This window comes from Balaenoptera physalus (assembly GCF_965194825.1).
Source record: "Balaenoptera physalus genome assembly, chromosome: 8".
NCBI classification, from domain to species: domain Eukaryota; kingdom Metazoa; phylum Chordata; class Mammalia; order Artiodactyla; family Balaenopteridae; genus Balaenoptera; species Balaenoptera physalus.
In genome coordinates this window covers 51841071-51861752 of record NC_138887.1, presented here as the reverse complement: position 1 = coordinate 51861752, position 20682 = coordinate 51841071, and the positions used below count along the sequence as shown (strand labels likewise).

The following is a 20682-nucleotide window of genomic DNA, read 5'->3' as shown; positions in this document are numbered from 1 at the left end:
ACAATATGGATAAAATTATATCCAGGTTTACTTAAGCAATCAAATTAAACATATACAACTAATTGCAGGCATCTCTAAGATAATTATTTCAATGAGAGCTGAGTTTTAACCACCAATCCCTCCTCACTAGGGAATCCAGAATAGTTCATCAGCATGGAGAGTCAGGTCTTCACGGCACTCTGCTTCTCTTATCCTCTTGGTCTTGATCATCATATTCTTCCAACGTTCCACAAGATCTTTGATCCTGACAACTGAACCTTTTCTGCATTTTTTTTCTGAGTTGCTTTGCATGTTATAGGGGACTTTCAGTTCCCTTTATAAGTGAATTTGAGGCCTGTATCTAAGAATGTAACTTGTTCTTGCTGCAAAACCTATAATCTCACTTTTTTTCTTAGATGCACCATAATATAGTAGAAAAAGCATGGACTCAAGAACCAGACTTAGTTTCCCTATTCCCTTATGTCATAAAACATATTCTCTTTTTAAACTGCTTTTAATGATAAGATATAATATTCATACAGAAAACTGCATTAGACATGAATGTACAATGCAACGAAATATCACAAATAGAACACATATATAACTATCAACCAGGTCAATAAACAGAATAATAATGTCAGCACCTCAGTAGATAACATACACACTTTCCCAATCAGTACTTCCTTTCTCTTTTCTGAAAGTAACCAATTTTCTGGTTTCTAACATAAGATTTTAATTTACCTGTTTTTGAGCTTTGTATACATGAAATCATATATATATACACACACACATATATATATGATTATATATATATAACTTCTTTTGCTCAACATTGTGAGATTCATCCATACTTGTGCAATAAGCTATAGTTTATTCATTTTCATCATTATATAGTATTAGATTCCATAAAAAGACTTTCCAGGACAATGTCATGGTTTATTTATCTATTCTACTTTTAATGAGTAGAGGGAATTTTTCTAGTTTGGGGGCTGTTGTGAACAGTACTGTGATAGACATTTTATAAATGTTTTCTGGTACATTTGTACACACATTTCTGTTGAGTATATATCTAAAAGTAGTATTGCTGGGTCATGGGGTATGCATGCATTTAATCTTTGTAGATAATACCAAACTGCTTTCCATAGGGGTTGTCGCAATCCATACTCTGTCAGCAGCATATGACTATTTCCATTGTTCTGTGTCCTTCCAAAACTTGGTGTTAGCAGTCTTTTAAAATTTTAGACATTTTTGTTGTGCGTGTAGTAGTATATCATCATGCCTTTGCTCTTCCAGAATACTAATTAACCAAAACAGCTCTTCATCTGTTTATTATTTGTACATACCATTTTTGAAGCACCTATTCAAGTTTCTGTTTACTTTCAGATGGACATTTTCTTACTTATTTGAGCAGTTCTTCTTTTTTTTTTTTAATAAATTTATTTATTTTATTTATTTATTTTTGGCTGTGCTGGGTCTTCGTAGCTGCCCAGTCTTTCTTTAGTTGTGGCGTGCAGGGGCTACTCTTCATTGTGGTGCACGGTCTCCTTATTGCAGTGGCTTCTCTTGTTGCAGAGCATATGCTCTAGGCACACGAGCTTCAGTAGTTGTGGCACGTGGACTCAGTAGTTGTGGCTCATGGGCTGCAGAGCGCAGGCTCAGTAGTTGTGGCGCACAGGCTTAGTTGCTCCGCGGCATGTGGGATCTTCCCAGACCAGGGCTTGAACCCTTGTCCCCTGCATTGGCAAACGGATTCTTAACCACTGTGCCACCAAGGAAGCCCTGAGCAGTTCTTTATAGATTCTGTTGTTGGTTTCATATGTTGAAATACCTTGTCTGTCTTTTTACTGTCTTAATCATGTCCTTTGATAAATAAAAATAATTTTCAATGTAGTACAATTTATCAATTATTTCCTTTGGGATTAGTTCTTTTTGTGTTCTGTTTACATATTCTTTCTGTATACCCAAAATCATGAAAGTATTCTCTCTATTCTCTTCTTAAAGATTTTTGACTTGAACATTCAGATGTGCAGTTCTTCAGGAATTGCATATGTATATGGCATAATGTAGAAGTCAAGTTTTTTTTAATGTGGATATATAGTTGATCAAGTACCATTTATTGAAAAGGCCATTCATTCCTTATGGCTCAGCAGTTGTATCTTTATCCATATATACATGGAGACTCTAGTCTTTTCTGCAGGTCTCATTATCTATCCTTGAGACATTATCAGACTGTCTTCACTTACATAGTGTTATAAGCAATCTTGATATCTAGTAAAACAAATCTCCCAGTTTGTTTTTCTTCAAGACAGTCTTGGTTACATTTGTCCCCTTTGTGTTTTCATATACAATTTTAGAATCACCTTGTGCAATTTCACAAGACACATATAAATGGATTTAGTTCACCAATAAAAGCAAAGATTATCACATAGTAATAAAAAGTGCTGTTTAAAGGGACACTTTCTGTGATATAGTGATAAAGTTTGAATATAAATAATGAAGAAAAGGGACTTCCCTGGTGGCACAGTGCTTAAGAATCCTCCTGCCAATGCAGGGGACACAAGTTCGATCCCTGGTCCGGGAGGATCCCACATGCCCTGGGAGGATACCACATGCCGTGGAGCAGCTAAGCCCGTGCGCCACAACTACTGAAGCCCACGTGCCTAGAGCCAATGCTCCACAACAAGAGAAGTCCCTGCAGTGAGAAGCCTGCGCACCACAGTGAAGAGTAGCCCCCACTTGCCGCAACTAGAGAAAGCCCATACACAGCAACGACGACCCAATGCAGCCAAAGGTTAAATAAATAAATAAATAAATAATTTTAAAAAATTTTTAATGAAGAAAAAATTAAACTACATTAACTTACTGAATGAAAGCTTACATGGCTGTATAAGTATCACTTAAGTGGATGTTAAGACAAAAAAAGAACTAGAGTTAAAGATGCTTCATAGTGGTAAAACATTCTATTAACTGGTAGGATAAAACAACTTAAAATTGTGTTTTAATAACACAGCTTCAAAACATATCAAGCAAAAGTTGAATGAAACAAATGGAAAAAATAGTTAATACCACAATCATAGTGACAGACTTTAAGACACCTCTTTCAGCAGCTGATAGAGAAAGAAGACAGTATAAAAGGGGGGGTTGTATAAGACTTAAACACCTTAATAAACCTGCCCTAATTGAAATAAATAATAGGCTTTACCCAGTAACTGCAGAATATCATTCTTTTCAAGGACACATGTAAAGTTTTCAAAAATAGACCATATTTGGGGGTATAAAGCAAGTTTCAGTAAATTTCAACTAATGGATTTCAAACAGAGTATAATCTCTCATCATAGTGAAACTAAACTAGAATCTATATTATATAACAAATGGAAAGATATCCCACGTTCATGGATTGGAAGACTTAATATTGTAAAAATGCCCTTACTACCCAAAGTAGTAGCCCTTACTACCCAAGAGATTCAATTACAATTCCTATCAAAATCCCAATACTGTAGCATTTTTTACAGAAATAGAAAAAAAATTCTAAAATTCATATGGAATCACAAAGGACCACAAATAAAAAAGCAATATTGAGAAAGAAGAACAAAGTTGGAAGCATCATATGTCTTGATTTCAAAATATATTACAAAGCTACAGTAATCAAAACAGTAGGGTACTGCCATAAAAACAGACATACAGAGCAAGGGAACAGAATAGAAAGTACAGAAATAAATCCACACATATATGGTCAACTGATCTTCAAAAGAGTGCTAAGAATACAAAATAGAGAAGGGATAATCTCTTGAACAAATAGTATCAGGAAAACTAGATATCCACTTGTAAAAGAATGAAACTGGACCCTTATCTTATACCATGCACAAAAATAAATGGGTAAGGAGTTAAATACTTTAACGTAAGACCTCAAACTATAAAAATCCTTTAAAAAAAAATAAGGGTAAACTTTTATGACTTTGGTCTCAGCATTGATTTCATGGATATGACACCAAAAGCATTGGCAACAAAACAGAATAAACTAGTGGGACGCCATCAAACTGAAAAGCTTCTGAACAACAAAGAAGACATTCAACAGAGTAAAAAGGCAATCTATGGAATGGGAGATAATATGTCCAAACCATATATCTGATAAGGTGTTCATCTCCAAAATATATAAGGAACTCTTAACAGCTCAGTAGTAAAATATACTAAACCTGATTTTAAAATGGGCTAAGGACTTAAATAGACATTTCTCCAAAGAAGACATACAAATGGCCAACAGGTATATGAGAAATGCTTAGCATCACTAATCATCAGGGAAATGTAAATCAAAACCACAATGAGATATCACTTCACATCTGTCAGAATATCAGGATGATGATTATTTAAAAAAAAACAAAACCCGAAGACAACAAGTGTTGGCAAGGACGTGGAGAAATTAGAATGCTTGCATTCTGTTGGTGGGGATACAAAATGGTGCAACTGCTATGGAAAACAGTATAGAGGGCTCTCAAAAAATTAAATATAGAACTACCATGTGATCCAGCAGTCCCACTTTTGGGTATTTATCCAAAAGAATCAAAATCAGGATCTCAGAGAGATATTAGCACTATGAATACTGCAGCCGTATTCACCATAGCCAAGATGTGGACACCAGCTAAATGTTCATTGACAGATGAATGGATAAGAAAATGGTATATACATACAATGGAATAGTATTCAGTCTTTAAAAGGAAGGAAATTCTGCAATATGCAACAACTTGGATAAACCTTGAAGACATTATGCTAAGTGAAATAATCCAGTTGCAGAAAGACAAATACTGTATGATTCCACTTATATAAGGTATATAAAATAATCAAAGAGTGGAATGGTGGTTCTCAGCAGATGAGGAGAGGGAGAATTGGGGAGTTACTAATCAATGGACATAGTGTTTCAGTCAAGCAAGATGAATAAGCTCTAGAGAACTGCTCTATAACATTGTACCTATAGTCTTTAAGAGTGTACTATACACTTAAAAAATCTGTTTAAGTAGTTAGATCTCATGTTCAGTGTTCTTACTACAATAAAATTAAATTAAAAAATAAAACAAATTACCAATGATGTAAAATAAAAAGATGAAGTATAAAACAAAACTTTAAAAAAGTGGTTGTATAATTTGAAATAAAAAGATAATTGGAAAATCTCATATATTTGTAGATTTCAAAATACAATCTCTTATGTGTCAAAGAAATCACAGTAAATTTAGTATTTTGAGCTGAATAATTATGAAAATATGAAATATCAAAAGTATAATATGTATAAGCTGAATTTAGAAACACATGTAAAGCTTTAAATGTATATACTAGAATAGAAGAAAGTTTAAAATTACAGATAGAAACACGCAACTCAAGAAATTAGGAAATCAAAGCAACAAATTAAACATGAAGTGAGTGACTTAAATATAAAGAAACAATGAAATAAAAATAAGTGTACAATATATACGAATTAAAATGTCAAATTTTAGTTCTTTGAAACAATTAACAAAATTGATAGCACTCTAGAAAGACTGATTGAAAGAAAAGTCATACATTAACAGCACTCTGAATGAAAAAAAGGACTTTATCACAGATTTTAATGTATTAAAATGATTACAAGAGAATATTAAAAAAAAAACTTCGTGTAAAAGAAAATTGAAATTTTATTTGAAATGGAAAAATTCTTGTAAAAATAAACTGAATCAAAAAGACAGAAAATTTGAATGCTACCATAATTAACAAAATTGAATCTTCAATACCAGATATACCAACAGAAAACACCAGGCCCATATAGCTTCACCAGTGAATTCTGCTCATGATTTATACTGTTTTAGAGTAAAGGGGAAGATGGGAAGAGAACACTTCATAACTGATTTTTGAGGCTAGTATACTATTGACACCCAAGCTCAAAAGAACATTATAAGAAAAGAATATTACAGGAAAATCCTGCTCATAAGCATAGCAGTTAAAACCTGAAACAAAATATTAGCAGTTCATCATTATCTTAAAAACCCATAATATAATTGTGTTTAGGCCAAGAATGTAGGATATTAACATTCCAAAATAAGTTGTTATAATTCACCACATTAAGAGTATGAAGAAGAAATATAACCATTTCAATAGATGTTTAAAACTTTGTTGATAAATTAGACACTCAATTATGAGCTACTTTTGATAAACTGGGAATAACTTATTAGCTTGATAAAGGATATCTACAAACATCCTATAGTATGCATCAGATTTAAAGGTGAAACATGAGAATTTTTCTTTGAAATAAAAAACATGACAAAGATATTCACTCTTAGTGCTTCATTTTAACATTACACTGGTGGTCCTAGACAGTGCAATAGGGTAAGAAAAAGAAATTTAAAAATATAAAGATTGGAGTGGAATAAATAAATCTCTTGTTATTCACAGAAGATATGATTGTATAAAGTCTATACAAAATTATTTGTTTATACATCATTGGAATTAATAAATTAGTTTAACAAAATGGATGGTTAATTTAAAAATCAATTAAAACATCAATTAAAAATCAATTATTTTGATTTAAAAATGAATTATCTCTGTTGTTTTCCCTATTCTTTTCGTCTAAAAACATGCCCTGATTATGGCAGACAACCAAGTGGAAGAACGTATTCCATGTAGGTCTGTTAGCTATGAAGAGCCAAATAAAGCCTATCTCCCCATGTTTTCTTTTAATTAATCATTCCTCCATTCATTCAACATTTTTTTAAAATGCCTATTATATACCAGGCTCTATCTTTGCCTTTAAATTGCTCACAACAAAATAGAGAATGACACACATGGCTGACTACAATATAATGTGTAGAGTAAACAAGAGAATTTGTGTGGAAAGGAGACAAAGAGTGGAAGCAATTTGCTCTATCAGAGGATTTTAGAAAAGATTTCAGAGCAGGCAGTGTTTGTGTTAGTCCTTGAATGATTGAGTAAGGTTTCACCAATTCAAAGAAGGATAGGGAAAATAAAATTCAGAGGGAACAGAATAAATAAAGGTATAAGAGTATGAAAATACTTGGCATATTTGGGAAACATAATATAAAAGCTAAGAGTACTTAGTAGATCCTTTGCTTGTTTGATGTGTGCATCTGTCCTCTTGTATCTGTTATATTTTGCAAAATCTGTTTAGCTTTTTTTTCCTGTTCTTTTCTGAATCATGAAAATAATAGAGATGATTTTCATGTCTCATAAGTACAAAGTGAGTTTTAAACTTCTACTCGAGCTTCTCCAAGGATGATACCCTTGCCTACTTCCATAAATGCATGTTAGCCAACTAAAGTGATTTTTGATGATTTAAATGATCTGATTCTACAGAATCTGAAAATTATTTATTCACAACATGATAATGGCCCCAATTTTTATGGTGTTTTAAAATAGCTGTAGTACTTAGAAATTACATGGTATGTGCAATTTAACAAACATCTGAATCGTTTCAATAGGGTATTGCAACTTTCTGTAAAAGATGTAGAAAAATAAATATCCCTATACTGAGTCTGAAAATTTATATAAAGAATTGCTGTAAGTAATGATTGAATTTAAGCTTTAGATATAGGAAACCTAGATGAGAGCTTCAAATGCCAAGAAGTTGTGTTAAAATCATCTAGTGTATCTTATAACTCTATTATTACTTGATGGAATTGTGCAACAAAGACAGCGTGATGGGTGTGTGATATTTCCTACATCTGCATCTGTTTGATCTTAGTATAACTTGTGCATGCAGAAGTTCTCTGGTTTGCATAAATTACTTCCTTGTTTATCTTTTAATAACTCTCACTAACATTGATTAGCCTCATTGCCAGTGTTTTTGCTACATCTTATCGGCCAAACTAGATATGTAACACAGCTTTACTGTATATTCTTATTTTTTGCTCCAGAGTTATAAAATATGACTATTTGTTTAATATTATTTTATTACAATTAGTTATTAGATTTCATTAATAATGACCAATACTCATAAATATTTATTAAATAGATGCTTCAGTCAGATGTTTTTAGTGCTTATAACTGTGAATTATTAAATCAACAAACTCGTTTAGAAAAGACAACTCAATTCTGTGGTCCCTCTATACAAGGTTTTAATATTATGAAAACAGACTCTAAATGCTGCTTGCCTTCTTGCCAACTGAGAGTATTACCCATTACCTTCTCAGCAGAGCTACTAGAGAAAAAATAAAGAACCTACATTGAGAACTTTCTGAATTCAGCTCTGTGTGTATACACTCAAAATGAAACAAATTGGGGCAATTTACTGAAGGTTAAATCCTCTAAATGACATTCACCTAAAATATGCAGGGAAATGGTTTGGGAGGCTTAAATTATCAATGTAATTGCCTTAATTCTCTAGGTTGCTTTCATAAGTAGACACAACTTTATCGTATCTAACTGACAATTCCAAATTGGAGGTTTAGGGTTGTTTGTATTTTTACTCTCAACACCCTGCATCAAGTTTACTTTCTACATAACCCAGGTCCTAAAAATAGCCCACAGACCTAATGTGAGAGCGTTCCAGAAGTGAGGTTTTTACATTAATGCTCTGCCTGTAGCTTTCTTTCCAGTAGCCAGCACCTTTCCGTTTGTCAGCATTTTACCCTGAAGTCGCAGGAAAGCTTGTTTAAGAACTAAATATGCTCATACTACGTTGTGCTTTTATTCTTAAATATTCGAACATAAAGTGATATTTCAGAACATTTTATTAATAAAGTCTACCTGATTTCTATTAAAATTTTTCTCTAAGCCCTGAGAGAGAAGTGAAAGGAAAGATTATTTATGATCAAGGTAGCTCAACCCTGTCTACTTCTTGAGTAAGAGTTTTCCAAGTAACCTTCCGTTTATGATTCAGCAATTCCTCTGAGTTAAGAGGGTGTTACTAGGATAACATATTTTTGAAGATACTATCTGAAATACCAGATTTTTAAAAAATGATTTTTAACAAATTTTAAGAGTTTAAGATTGCAGAACCTTTCACTGACACTGTGGGGTTTTTTTTTTTTTCCCTCTCGCCAAACTGTACTGCAAGTAAACCTTTTGATGTTTTAAATGTTTTTCTTTGGCAGCTAAGAAAAACACTCTGGAAAGTTATATTTAGTGAATTTACCCATGTATAAATATCCCTGAGCTAGTCTGTTATCCTATGGCATCTGGAAGAAAGGTGCTATTGTTTTAGATTCCATGATTAAAGTATAGAATAATCAATTCAGAGAGACCCTGGGGGGAAGATTCACTCACACATGCTGTGGAAACTTGGAATCCCTGAGTTTTTTTAGTTTTTTTCTACAGATGAAGAGACATAGATGGGTTCATGTTTTAGCACAGTGTCTAGTGACATCGTTTCCCATTCTTGCCATGTAATAGTTTGGCCTATTTGAGACTACTAACTTTAAATTTTCTAAGAAAACTTTTTTGTTGTTATTAATCCCTTTTTACTATTACTTTCCTCGCTTTCTGGGTCACAATAGCTGGGCAGCTATTTTGTTTGCAAGTGCTCTGCTATGCAGTTTGTCCTGCTCCACACCAAGCCACATCACCAAGGTATTCCCAGGGAGGCATCATCAGATTTAGTTCTGCCAGAACACTCCATAAATTATTTAAAGCTCTTCTTCAGTTCTTGCAAAACAATGTTTGCTGAGCTTCCCCATGAAAAATCAGTGTAATTCCAGAAGATCAGGATAGATTTGCAAGACAGGAATTTGTCCTGTGCTTCCACATGGCTATCTGCATAAATGCGAATACAGTGGAAGTTAAATGAAAATGTACAGTTATTTTACTTCTGGTTTTATTTGAGCATTTCCTCTACTACTTATTCAATAGCAGTTGAATAAGAGCAGCTATGTCTCGTGGCGTTCTGCTATGAAGTGTCCAAAAGTGTAAGGCAGTTAGGTGTAAAAACACCACAAAAGTATGGACAATAGACTGCCCACCTTCTGTCTACTTCAACTTCCCTGAGGTTTCGTTTGCAGGGCCCAGCTGCATATACAGACATGATGGAATTTGGTTTGTCAGGAACCTACAAAAATTACACAAATAACTCGGATTTTTAATGAATAATACACAGACATGCACCTGCTTCAGGGACTTCATAGATTAGTTTTGTGACCAGTAGAAAATCCCCTTGGAATTCAATTACATTGCTGCAAAACAGAAAATAAAACTGGCTACACTTTTGGAACTGGTATCAGCAAAATGTTAAGTAGTTCTTGGAGCAGGCTTTTTTTTTTAGGTTGTTTCAATTTGGTTTGCTTCTGTCAAACTTACTATAAAGTCATAATGTTCTGCTCATATCATTATTTACCATTCTTGCAGCTGGAGCCACTTGCAGAAGATATTCTCCAACAAACTCCGAATATGAATGCCATTATTTCTTTACAGAAGATCATTGAAATTCAAAGTATGTCTTTAAATTTTTTTAATATTTCTCATAAGGTGTACTAATTAAGCTTATATTGAGAATTAGAGCACATGAAAAATATATTTGAGCTTCTCAAATATAAGGAATATATTTAAAGTAATTATAATTTCCACATATTATGTATTCATACCTAAATGTGTTGTTGCCTTGCTGTTAATGTGGCAATCTTATCTCACACTGATAACGAAATTCAGAGACTCTGGATTTAGAACCTTGTTTTTCTCATATTTTCCAAAAGTGTTTGGATATTTTTCCATTACTGCCACTAAGTATCTACTCAGAGCTATGAAATTAACATAGAAATTGTGATTATATTGTCCAATCTTAACTGAGGTAAGTTATCTCCTAGTGATGTTGGAATTCACCAGTCATTTACTGGTTTTAAGTTTGTCAACAGAGGAAAAAGTTCACGAGAATGCCTGCTAGAAAATCCAACTGAACAAAAAGGAAAAGTCAGAGACTTTTTTACCATCCCAGTTCCTTTCACATCACTGTTACTTTCTCAGGAATTATTCTTTTTTAGATGATAACATGCATGGGTGTGTGCGTGCACACACACACACACACACACACACACACACACACTGAAAGCAAGCACAAATTGACATGAAAGTCAGCATGAATGGGAAAACCGAATGGCAAAATTAAGTGTGAAGGAGGATCAGAAAACCCTTAGCTTTGCTACTCTTTTGTAGAAGCATTTTTTAACACCGCTGGCGAAGCCACCTTCCATCTATCTCTGAGTCCTTGTCTTTGCTTGCTCGGTAGTAATTTGGAGATATGGTTGTGACTGGGGTTCTATGTTATCCGTTCATCTGGTGCTTATGCAATCTGATGTAATACTTCATTAAGGTCACCAGCAGCATAAAAAATATCTACTTTTTACACATACAATTCTTTTTTTTTCTGAGTATTGTTTTTCCGTTATACACACAGACTATTAAAAATTATTGTTCCTATGTATATTATGATCACATCACTTTCAATAAGCATTCTTAAATACTTATTACATGTTGATACATGATAACTTGAGCACTTATCAAGGCAAGGCGCAGAAGAGGAATAAGGCAGTTTCTAGCATTAGGGAGTTTACAGTACAGTGAGTGAGAGGCACTAAAATAGATCATTTCAATAGAAGTCACAACATGCACTGAGATCATGGACAAGAAACAGTCATTTTCTTAAGTCCCTTGCAGCCAGAAGGAGAAGTACTGCAAAGTGAGGAAGGTTCAAGGAAGGTTTGAGGAAGGCTCCTTGGCGGTGATAGGGCCTGACCTTGGTCTTAAGGTCTTGTTACCGACCAGGGTTCTTGGCCTCCTTAATCAATAGAAGTTGATCAGAGGCCAGACAAGAAATTCAGGCTAGGCTTTATTGGGGCCCCTGCTGCAGCAGCTGGGAGCAAGAACAAACAACAGATTCCTTTGTTTGCTCGCTCGCTGAGGAGGGTGGGTAAGCTTGCTCTTTATATGAGGTTGAGGGTAGGGGTGTGTCCAGGGGTCGGGCCAGAGGAGTGGCTTAGGTGTTTTGCCCACCCCTTAGGTGGTGTTGTGTGCAGGGGGCATGCGCAGTACCCTGCTTTTGCTCCAGGCTCTTCAAAAGTGGCTCTTGGGTTTTTTGGTCCCTTTGTATCTTTTGTCCAGAATTGCCCCAACTGGGCATGCACGCAGTTATTTTTAGTCCCATATAGTTTCTTTGTATTTTGTTGCTTGAAGAGAGGTGTGTCCAGGTGCAAGCATTACAGCAGTGCAGCAAAGGGTCCCAGGTCCCAGCTTGTCTCAGTCTGAACAGGATTTTGGCCAGATGAAGAAAGAGTGAACGTTTTGAAGGAAATAACAGAAGCAAAAGACTCAATTTTCACATAGGTGTAAAAATTCATGGTTTATATATGTCTTTAGAAACCATGCTGTTGTCTGTTGCATTGGATCTAACTTGCCAGTAATGACTTTCCACTGCATGATGGTTTTCCTTTCACCACTGACATTTTTGAGTGACTTTTACAGTCTACTTCAGCCAAACAAACCTGTTTGGCTCTTGAAAAGGATTCACTGAAGTATCAAAATTTGCTGTATAAGAATTCTGCCCCTGTGGATTGTGAATCTCTGTCTTTTGCTACAAAATGCATTTCAAACACCCAACACTGACCATTGCCCCCATTTAAAAATCTATTTCTGGGGCTTCCCTTGTGGTGCAGTGGTTAAGAATCCGCTTGCCAAGGCAGGGAACATGGGTTCGAGCCCTGGTCTGGGAAGATCCCACATGCCACGGAACAACTAAGCCCGTGTGCCACAACTACTGAGCCTGCACTCTAGAGCCTGCGCACCACAACTGTTGAAGCCTGTGTGCCACAACTACTGACGCCCTCGCACCTAGAGCCCGTGCTCGCAACAAGAGAAGCCACCGCAATGAGAAGCCCGTGCACCACAACGAAGAGTAGCCCCTGCTCGCCGCAACTAAAGAAAGCCCACGTGCAGCAGCGAAGACCCAATGCAGCCAAAGATAAAATAAATAAATTTTTTTAAAAATCTATTTCCTCCTAAACTCATATTGACGATTCCACCCAGAGCTTGTTAATCCAGTACTTCTGTAAAGTCTCCGCACTAACGTGTAGATTTTAAGTGGTATTTTTATTTAAGATTTTTCTATTATTTGAGTTTTTGTGTGTCTTATGGTCTTTCGGTCATGGTTCCTTAATTATATGATAATCATCAAGAGGATGGAACCGTGTCTTCTCACCCCCACTTGTACCTGCAGGCAGGGTTGGCACCAGGGACGAGGTTTGAAGTGCATGGAAACCTGGGAATTGAGAGTTGGAAGATTTGAGCAGGATTGATTCGAATAACTCTTCAAGTCCCTAGGGAACCAAAACTTGCATCAAAGAGAGCTTCTGAAGAAGAAGTCCTCCTTCTGAGTCATGGATACAGTATCTGGTATAGTGGGTACTGTTGTTGGCTACTCAGTAACTATGTGTTACTCATGTCTACTCAAAAGAAGCCTGGTTTCACACATGAATCCTTGCCACCAGATACACTACAACTCAGGGGAAGATGAACTTATGCCCAGCTCCAAAGGAGCCGTTCTTAGTCCAAGGCTAAACTTGTCAACCCACTTACCAGTGATTAGTTAAGGAGTGGGTACTTGACCCAATTCTGGCCGGGGAGAATCCGGGCTGGCTTCATGGGCTTTCAACCAGTGTAGTCACCCAGGCCCCACACTTAGAAGGGCCCTACGCATGATTTAATGCTGTTACTCTTGCTGCCTTAAAATTCTCACTAATTTGTATTTTGTGACAGGGAGCCCACATTTCATTTTGCACTGAGCCTTGCTAATTATGTAGCCAGTCCTGATGAAAATCAAGGCGCTGGTGATGCAAAAAAAAATTATTTACCAAAAAAGACTGAGAGTAGCATCACCACAAGGAGAACTCAAGCTGTGGTTGAGAAGGAACTGAATGGTGGGTTGAGGTTGTAAAAGGGAAGATAAACACAGGATAACAGTGATCTCTCACCAGTTGGGACATAGGGTGAAAATCTGTACGGAGAAAGTGCTTCAGTACTGTGGCTTTGACCACTGTGTGGTACATTTTTATGTGTTTCTCTTAATTGTGTGTCTTTGGGGCTACTCTTTTTTTTTTTTTTTTTTTTAAACATCTTTACTGGAGTATAATTGCTCTACAATGATGTGTTAGTTTCTGCTTTATAACAAAGTGAATCAGCCATACACATACACATATCCCTAGATCTCCTCCCTCCCACCCTCCTTATCCCACCCCTCTAGGTGGTCACAAAACACCGAGCTGATCTCCCTGTTTGCTAAGTGGCTTCTTCCCACTCGCTATCGATTTTACATCTGGTAGTGTATATATGTCAGTGCCACTCTCTCACTTTGTCCCAGCTTACCCTTCCCCCTCCCCGTGTATTCAAGTCCATTCTCTACGTCTGTGTCTTTATTCCTGTCCTGCCCCTAGCGTCTTCAGAACCATTTTTTTTTCTATATACTCCATATATATGTGTTAGCATAAGGTATTTGTTTTTCTCTTTCTGACTTACTTCACTCTGTATGACAGACTCTAGGTCCATCCACCTCACTACAAATAACTCAATTTTGTTTCTTTTTATGGCTGAGTAATATTCCATTTTATATATGTGCCACATCTTCTTTATCCATGCATCTGTCAGTGGATACTTAGGTTGGTTCCATGTCCTGGCTATTGTAAATAGAGCTGCAATGAACATTGTGGTACATGACTCTTTTTGAATTATGGTTTTCTCAGGGTATATGCCAAGTAGTGGGACTGCTGGGTCATATGGTGGTTCTGTTTTTAGTTGGGGCTACTCTTCCAGGTTAAAGAAACAGAAAGGGGTTGTATAAAGTCTATAAAGCAATAAAATAAAGTGGTATTTCAGAGTAACAAACTTCATAATGGCTTGGAAAATCAAAATTGTGGGTACCTGACTTAACAAACAATGCTGTATTTCCTTAAAAACTATAAAATTGTACTCTCAATTTTATTTTTCTCTGTTTTATAACACGCTTCCATTTCACATGCTCATGTAGAACTCCAGGCCCTTGATTAGGTTCCCCATTTTGCCTTTGGCGGGGAAGGTAGTCAGGACTCACTAAAACTTTGTGGATCCCAGTGCAAAATGAAAATGTGTAAATGCTTCCTTGTTAAAAATGTTTAATAATTTCAAGAAGACGCCAGCCGAGCATTGAAACAAGCCTGAGAGCCCTTCTGAACATGGGGTCCTTTGCAACTGCACAGGTTGCCTGTTTATGAAGCCTGCCTTGAAGGTAGCCTTTGTTTAACAGAGGAACCTTCTCTTCACATGTCTCTGAGTGTCAACCAGGTGCCTCCTTTCAACTTAAGGAGGTGTTTGAATTTCAGCTCACCCCCTAGCCCAGGTTCGGAAGGATTCTTTTGTGCCAGGGTTTGGGACTACTGTATCAGAAAAGTATGTAAATGTTGAAAAACAGGCCTTGTAGCATGTGGGAAACATTCAGGCAGGTTCCTAGATATCCTTGTCCCAAGGCAGACGGCAAGGTGCTGACAGGCCTTATGTGAATTTCTTTGAGAACTGAGCCCCACAGCTGAGGGTATGCAGGTGCTGGAGGCTGTGATTAGCATTGGCCCTTTGCCTGGCCACATGTATGTGAGTATTTTGCAGCAGGACCATCCCTGTTGTCCTGTTCTTGTTTATATTATTTAGCTGAGAAGAAAAGGCCTTACAAGGCAACAGCAGGGCACCTATTTCTCCTGACAGGTAAAGACACCCCCCCCCGCCCCCGACAGGTCAGGGTCTGGTTTCATCTTCAGATGGTGGGTGTATACAAAGATCAACCATCTCTGAAATAACAAAAGGGAGGTACGGACAAGAAGCTTCATGTTTGCACATGCTATTCACTCTGCTAACAAAGTCTTCTGTCTCATCCCTGTTAAGTTTTCAAGACTTAACTCAGATGTTATCTCTTTTGGGAAGCCATCTATGAATCCCCATTCATCCCCATTCTAGATTAGGTACATTTCCTGGGTGCTTTCATGGCAGAGATTGTTTCTGCTGATGTTCTTTGTTTTTAATCGCTCTGTCCTCTGCACAGTTCTGGAACGTTGTAGGTGCTCTGCAAATGTTTGTTGAATGAATGAATCAGCCAGTATGTCAGTATTTGCCACACTCTTTTTTCCCTAGCCCAGATTGACTTTTTAATTAAGGTTATACTCCTTGGTTAGCTCATAGAGAACAAGAGATTAAGCAGTGCAGGCAAAATCTATATGAGAGCCCATTTCTTCACTCTCTTTCACAACCCACAATGATGAATCATTTCTAAGTTAGAAAGAACATGAACTTGCTTGTGAGCTACCATTTCCATCGCTAAGCTTGGAGATGGCAGTTCTAAGAGTTGACTGGCCAGCTGTAATCACCAACAAGCAATGCCAGGTAAAAGTCAGCCCAGAGTAGGATAAAGGACCCTCATATGTATATATGCTTTCCTGAAACCCATCCTAACAACTCACAGTCCATTGAACTCTTACCTTTGTCTACATAGTACGGTGAGAAGCGAGATTCCCCAATGTCATGTTTTACACTAGTCCTGGCCCGTGATAACATTTTCACTGATTTTGAAGGGAAGAACCATGAAGTGAGTTTTCCACAAAACTAAATTTATTTAGTTTGAAAGACTGTAATTTTAAGTTTGAAAAACATATAATGAATGATGTTGATATTGATCTATGAAACCTCAAAATATGAAAACCACAAGTATATAGTCATGGTTTCCTTTTATTTATTTAAATTTTTTAGTAAGAAGAGTACTCCTTTTAAGTGTCAACCAATTTTGTAGACCTCCTGCATGATAATAACGATAATCATAGTATCTTTTGATTTGTGGATCAAGAAAATATATATGTACACAAGGATTTGAGGATTCTTTTAAAATTTTGCTGCAACCCTCCAGTGGTTTGCAGCTGATAAGTTGAAAAACACTAGTGTGGAGGGTTTTAAAATGATATGAATTTCAGTATAATCCTCACCAGCCATGTGACGATGAGCTAGCCACTTAACTTTCCTAAGGAATTTCCAGAGGAATGACATAACATATCACCACACTGATTTTCTAAGGTGGTGCCACTGTGGCAACAAGATGGCAGATCAGAAGCGGAGTCGTAAAAGAACAGTAGGCAGTTTTTCCCTTTACTCCCACTTTCATCTTTTTCCCACTCTAGGAATTCTTCCCTTGTTTAGTAGATTGAGGTCTTCTTAGAATTCCTTATTATGCCAACCACAGAAAACTGGTGACATAGGCCAGAATGAGGAAGAGACAGTAATTGCAACGTCACCATATGTTTTTGTCAAACTTGTTGTATATCAATGGAGGAACAACATGCATGCCTCCTGCATATAAAATTTGTCACTATGGCTAAATTTATCTGTATTTTTAAAAACTCGCCCACACACGGGACACACATTATTATTTAGGACAATGAGAATTGCATTTATGGTCTTCTGAATTTATCCAACTTTTGAGACCAGTATGAAAAGGGATATGATTATCTCATTGCAGGAGAATACACCATGTAACTATGTAATTGACTACGAGGTAGTCAGTTATCCACATGGTTCAGGCAGCTACAATGGGCAGAGCACACCTTTTACCCATTCTAGAGAAAAAAAAAATGAAATCAAATTTTCTCTGGGAGATCCAAGGCAAGTATAGTTGACACCAACTCCTTGTCAGAATTCTGCTTAATTTATGTTTTTATATGTGTTATTGAGTGAATGACTTCTTCTTCCTCTTCCTTTTTGTTGTTATTCTTTTCCTTCTCCCCCTCTTCCTTAATCTGCTTCTCTTATTACTACTATATATCCTCTGTTCCAGAAACTACCCTTAGAAGTAACAACTGATGTTGGAAACAAACAAAGGAATGTTAATTTTGTTGATTTCATTTCCACTCTATTTCCAATGGAGATAACTGCTGGTAAAAATAAAATACAGACACTGTTGATGTTGTATTAGAGTGGATAATCAGAGAAGGTGCTATCCAGTTCTCTTGGTGATTAAGAGATCTGGATAGTAATTAATGAAAAAAAGCTATTAAAGTAAGATAAAACTTGCTCTAAAGATGGCAGTCATTTTCTTCTTTTATGTGAAATATCATTCTCAGCCATCGCCTTCCACTACTTTAATACCCTCTACATACCCCCTTCCCAAGGAGAAAGGGCATTTACATCAGACGATGCAGGAGAAAATCAGATTGTTTCTAATCTGAAAGGAATTTGTGTACATCTCTTGTTGTGAGGAAACTGTCCAAGATTTTGATCTCATGGGGCTATGCACACAGATTAAAGGATTGTTTCCCCAGATGGCAACAAGCACTGCATAAATCATTTCACTAACTCTCTAGCTTCTTGACTCCACACCCAAATGCTAACCCACACTCAGTTTTTCTTCTTTTTTGTCCCTTCTTGTTTTGATTTTCTACCTTTTTTCCTTATCTCTCTGTCTTTCCCTCTCTCCTCCATCTCCATCCTCTTGAGACCCAGGGGAGAAGAACAAGAGATATGCACGATGTTGAAAATGGGCTTTTAACTCATAAGGATTTAATGATTTATTTCAAGCAGGGAAGGAACACGATCAAACCTGCATTTCAGAAGATCACTATGCCTGCAGTAAGGACAGGAGATTTAGCAGAACTTACTGTCAAATGTGAGCAGTTTAATTCAGAAGTAGAGTTGGCTTGGTATGTAATTAATAGGCATGGAGAGGATTAATGATTTCTAAGTTTCAGGCTTGGACAACAGAGTAGGTAGTGATGTCACCTCCTGTGATGGGGAACAGTAGAGGAAGAAAAGGTTTGCAAGGAAAGATGAATATTAGACTTAAGAAAAAGAAACTGCTGATTGAAAGGCTTAAAATTTGGAGAACCCATCTTAAATATCAGTTTTCTCCACAGTAAAGTTATGGAGGCATATTGGATGAAATTATTTACACAATGCAAACCCTGTAAGCTGTTAGCAAATAATAAAATAACAATTACTGAGTGTTTTCAGTGTGTCAGGCACTGTTCTAAGCACTCATTAATATAAGTTAAATCATTTAATCTACTTAACAACCCTATGAGGTAGGTACTATTTTCATTCCCCTTTTACAATCAAGTAAACTGAGGCACATCTAGGTTAAATACTTTGCAAGGACACATAGTTACTAAATGGACAAAAGCAAGATCATAAACCAGGCATTCTAGCTCCGGAGTCTGTGGTGTTTGCCATTATGTTATTCTAGCTCACAAAGAAATTCATTCCTTTTGCAATTTTTTGTATGCACTTTTTTCTATTTCATCCAAAAGTGACAGGTTTAGGGGGGAAATCAGTTAAATTGAAGATTTAGAGTTTTGGACATTCTGGTTAATTGAGGTTTAGCCTCAGTCAGTTCTGGAAGGGCAGTGCCAAATTGCAGGGAGCCATGGAGCTATGAATCCACTCTGGAGTCCCTTGTAAACTTGCAAAATACATCTAATCACAAAAAAATGCAAGGATTGGCAGAATTTCAAATCCCTGCCCTGCTGAGTTTAAAACCCTGACTGTTGTCAGGTGTGAGCTGCTATTTGTCATAGATTTTTTGGCTTTAGACAGAGGCCTTGACGTTGCAGCCCTGGGCCAGGCCGACCTTCATTGAAGAAAAGCAGCGTTAGACATTTTCCCACTATTAACCCCGCCAACCCTTGCTTGTATCAGAGCCAGGTCAACCTTGTACACATGGCTTTTTGAAAGTTGATTTTGAACTTCTAATTAACCATTCTCTTGAAATGTTGAGACTCTGATTATTGTTTGCTGGAGCACTAATACTAGAATATACCAGAATTAAAAGGAAAACCTGCCATCTGCTTAGAGACTTAACTTGTCTGGATTTTTTTTTTAATTCCAACTACATCTGTAATTACGAGTTTTCCTTCACTCCTGTTTCTACTAAGGCAAAACTAATCAAACCAAGAGTCTAAATAAAACTGTGCATCTTTCTAGGACTGAAAACTCTTTAAGGACAGAAATGCTTTCTGATTATACTCAGCTGTCAGCACCCAGATGCACTTCACACACATGCAATGCCATTACGGTGTGCTCGAAGGTCAAGTTTGGGGAAGATCATTCGTTAGGTATTTATATATACATTAAACACACACACGCACAAACATAGATTATATATATGTATATGTATATATAAAGTATATATGTATATATAATCTCTAGTCCTCACACAATTCTGCAATGCATAATTAGTTTCCTCATCTTGTTCATGAATAAATTGAGGCTTAACAAGTTTAGATCACTTGTTGGAAGTCTGTCAACTAATAGCACTAAAACCAACATTTGAACCCTGGTCTGGCTATGCTTTCAAAGCCCACTTTCCTTCTGTTAAAGCATATGACCTTCCTGTTCCCACTTCATTTTACAGATAAGAACAGAGTTCCACCAGACTTCCTGTTCCCAAGTATCCCAGGATAGACACTAGAATAGACCTCTCCTAAATAGCTTCTGCATACGTTAAAACAGACTATTTTAATCCATTAGTGGGCTTCCTAGAACATAAGGGAATATGAGGGAAGAAGAAAACATAAGCTGAAATTTAATAGGGAGTGAGCAGTAATCAATAAGTAACACAAAATGGGAGAGTATCCCTGGGGCAAATGATGACATCAGTGCTATAACTGCACAAAAAAGCCTAAAGTCTGCATCAGAGTTAGGGATATGAATTTGATAGATACTAAAGAGGTTTTGTCTTCCTCCTCAATTCTG

General features: G+C 36.5%; 2 protein-coding genes across 2 annotated transcripts in view; one reads left to right on the top strand and one right to left on the bottom strand.

The window, feature by feature from the left end:
• The window catches only part of FERD3L (Fer3 like bHLH transcription factor), a 450573-nt gene that overhangs the window by 247287 nt on the left and 182604 nt on the right, over positions 1-20682 (bottom strand). The window lies entirely within an intron of this gene.
• Positions 1-20682, top strand: part of HDAC9 (histone deacetylase 9) — a 999599-nt gene that overhangs the window by 938208 nt on the left and 40709 nt on the right. Inside the window, exon 25 of the mRNA XM_082472710.1 lies at positions 10294-10378. Coding sequence (XP_082328836.1) covers positions 10294-10378 — 85 coding nt within the window. The remainder of the gene's footprint in view (positions 1-10293; positions 10379-20682) is intronic.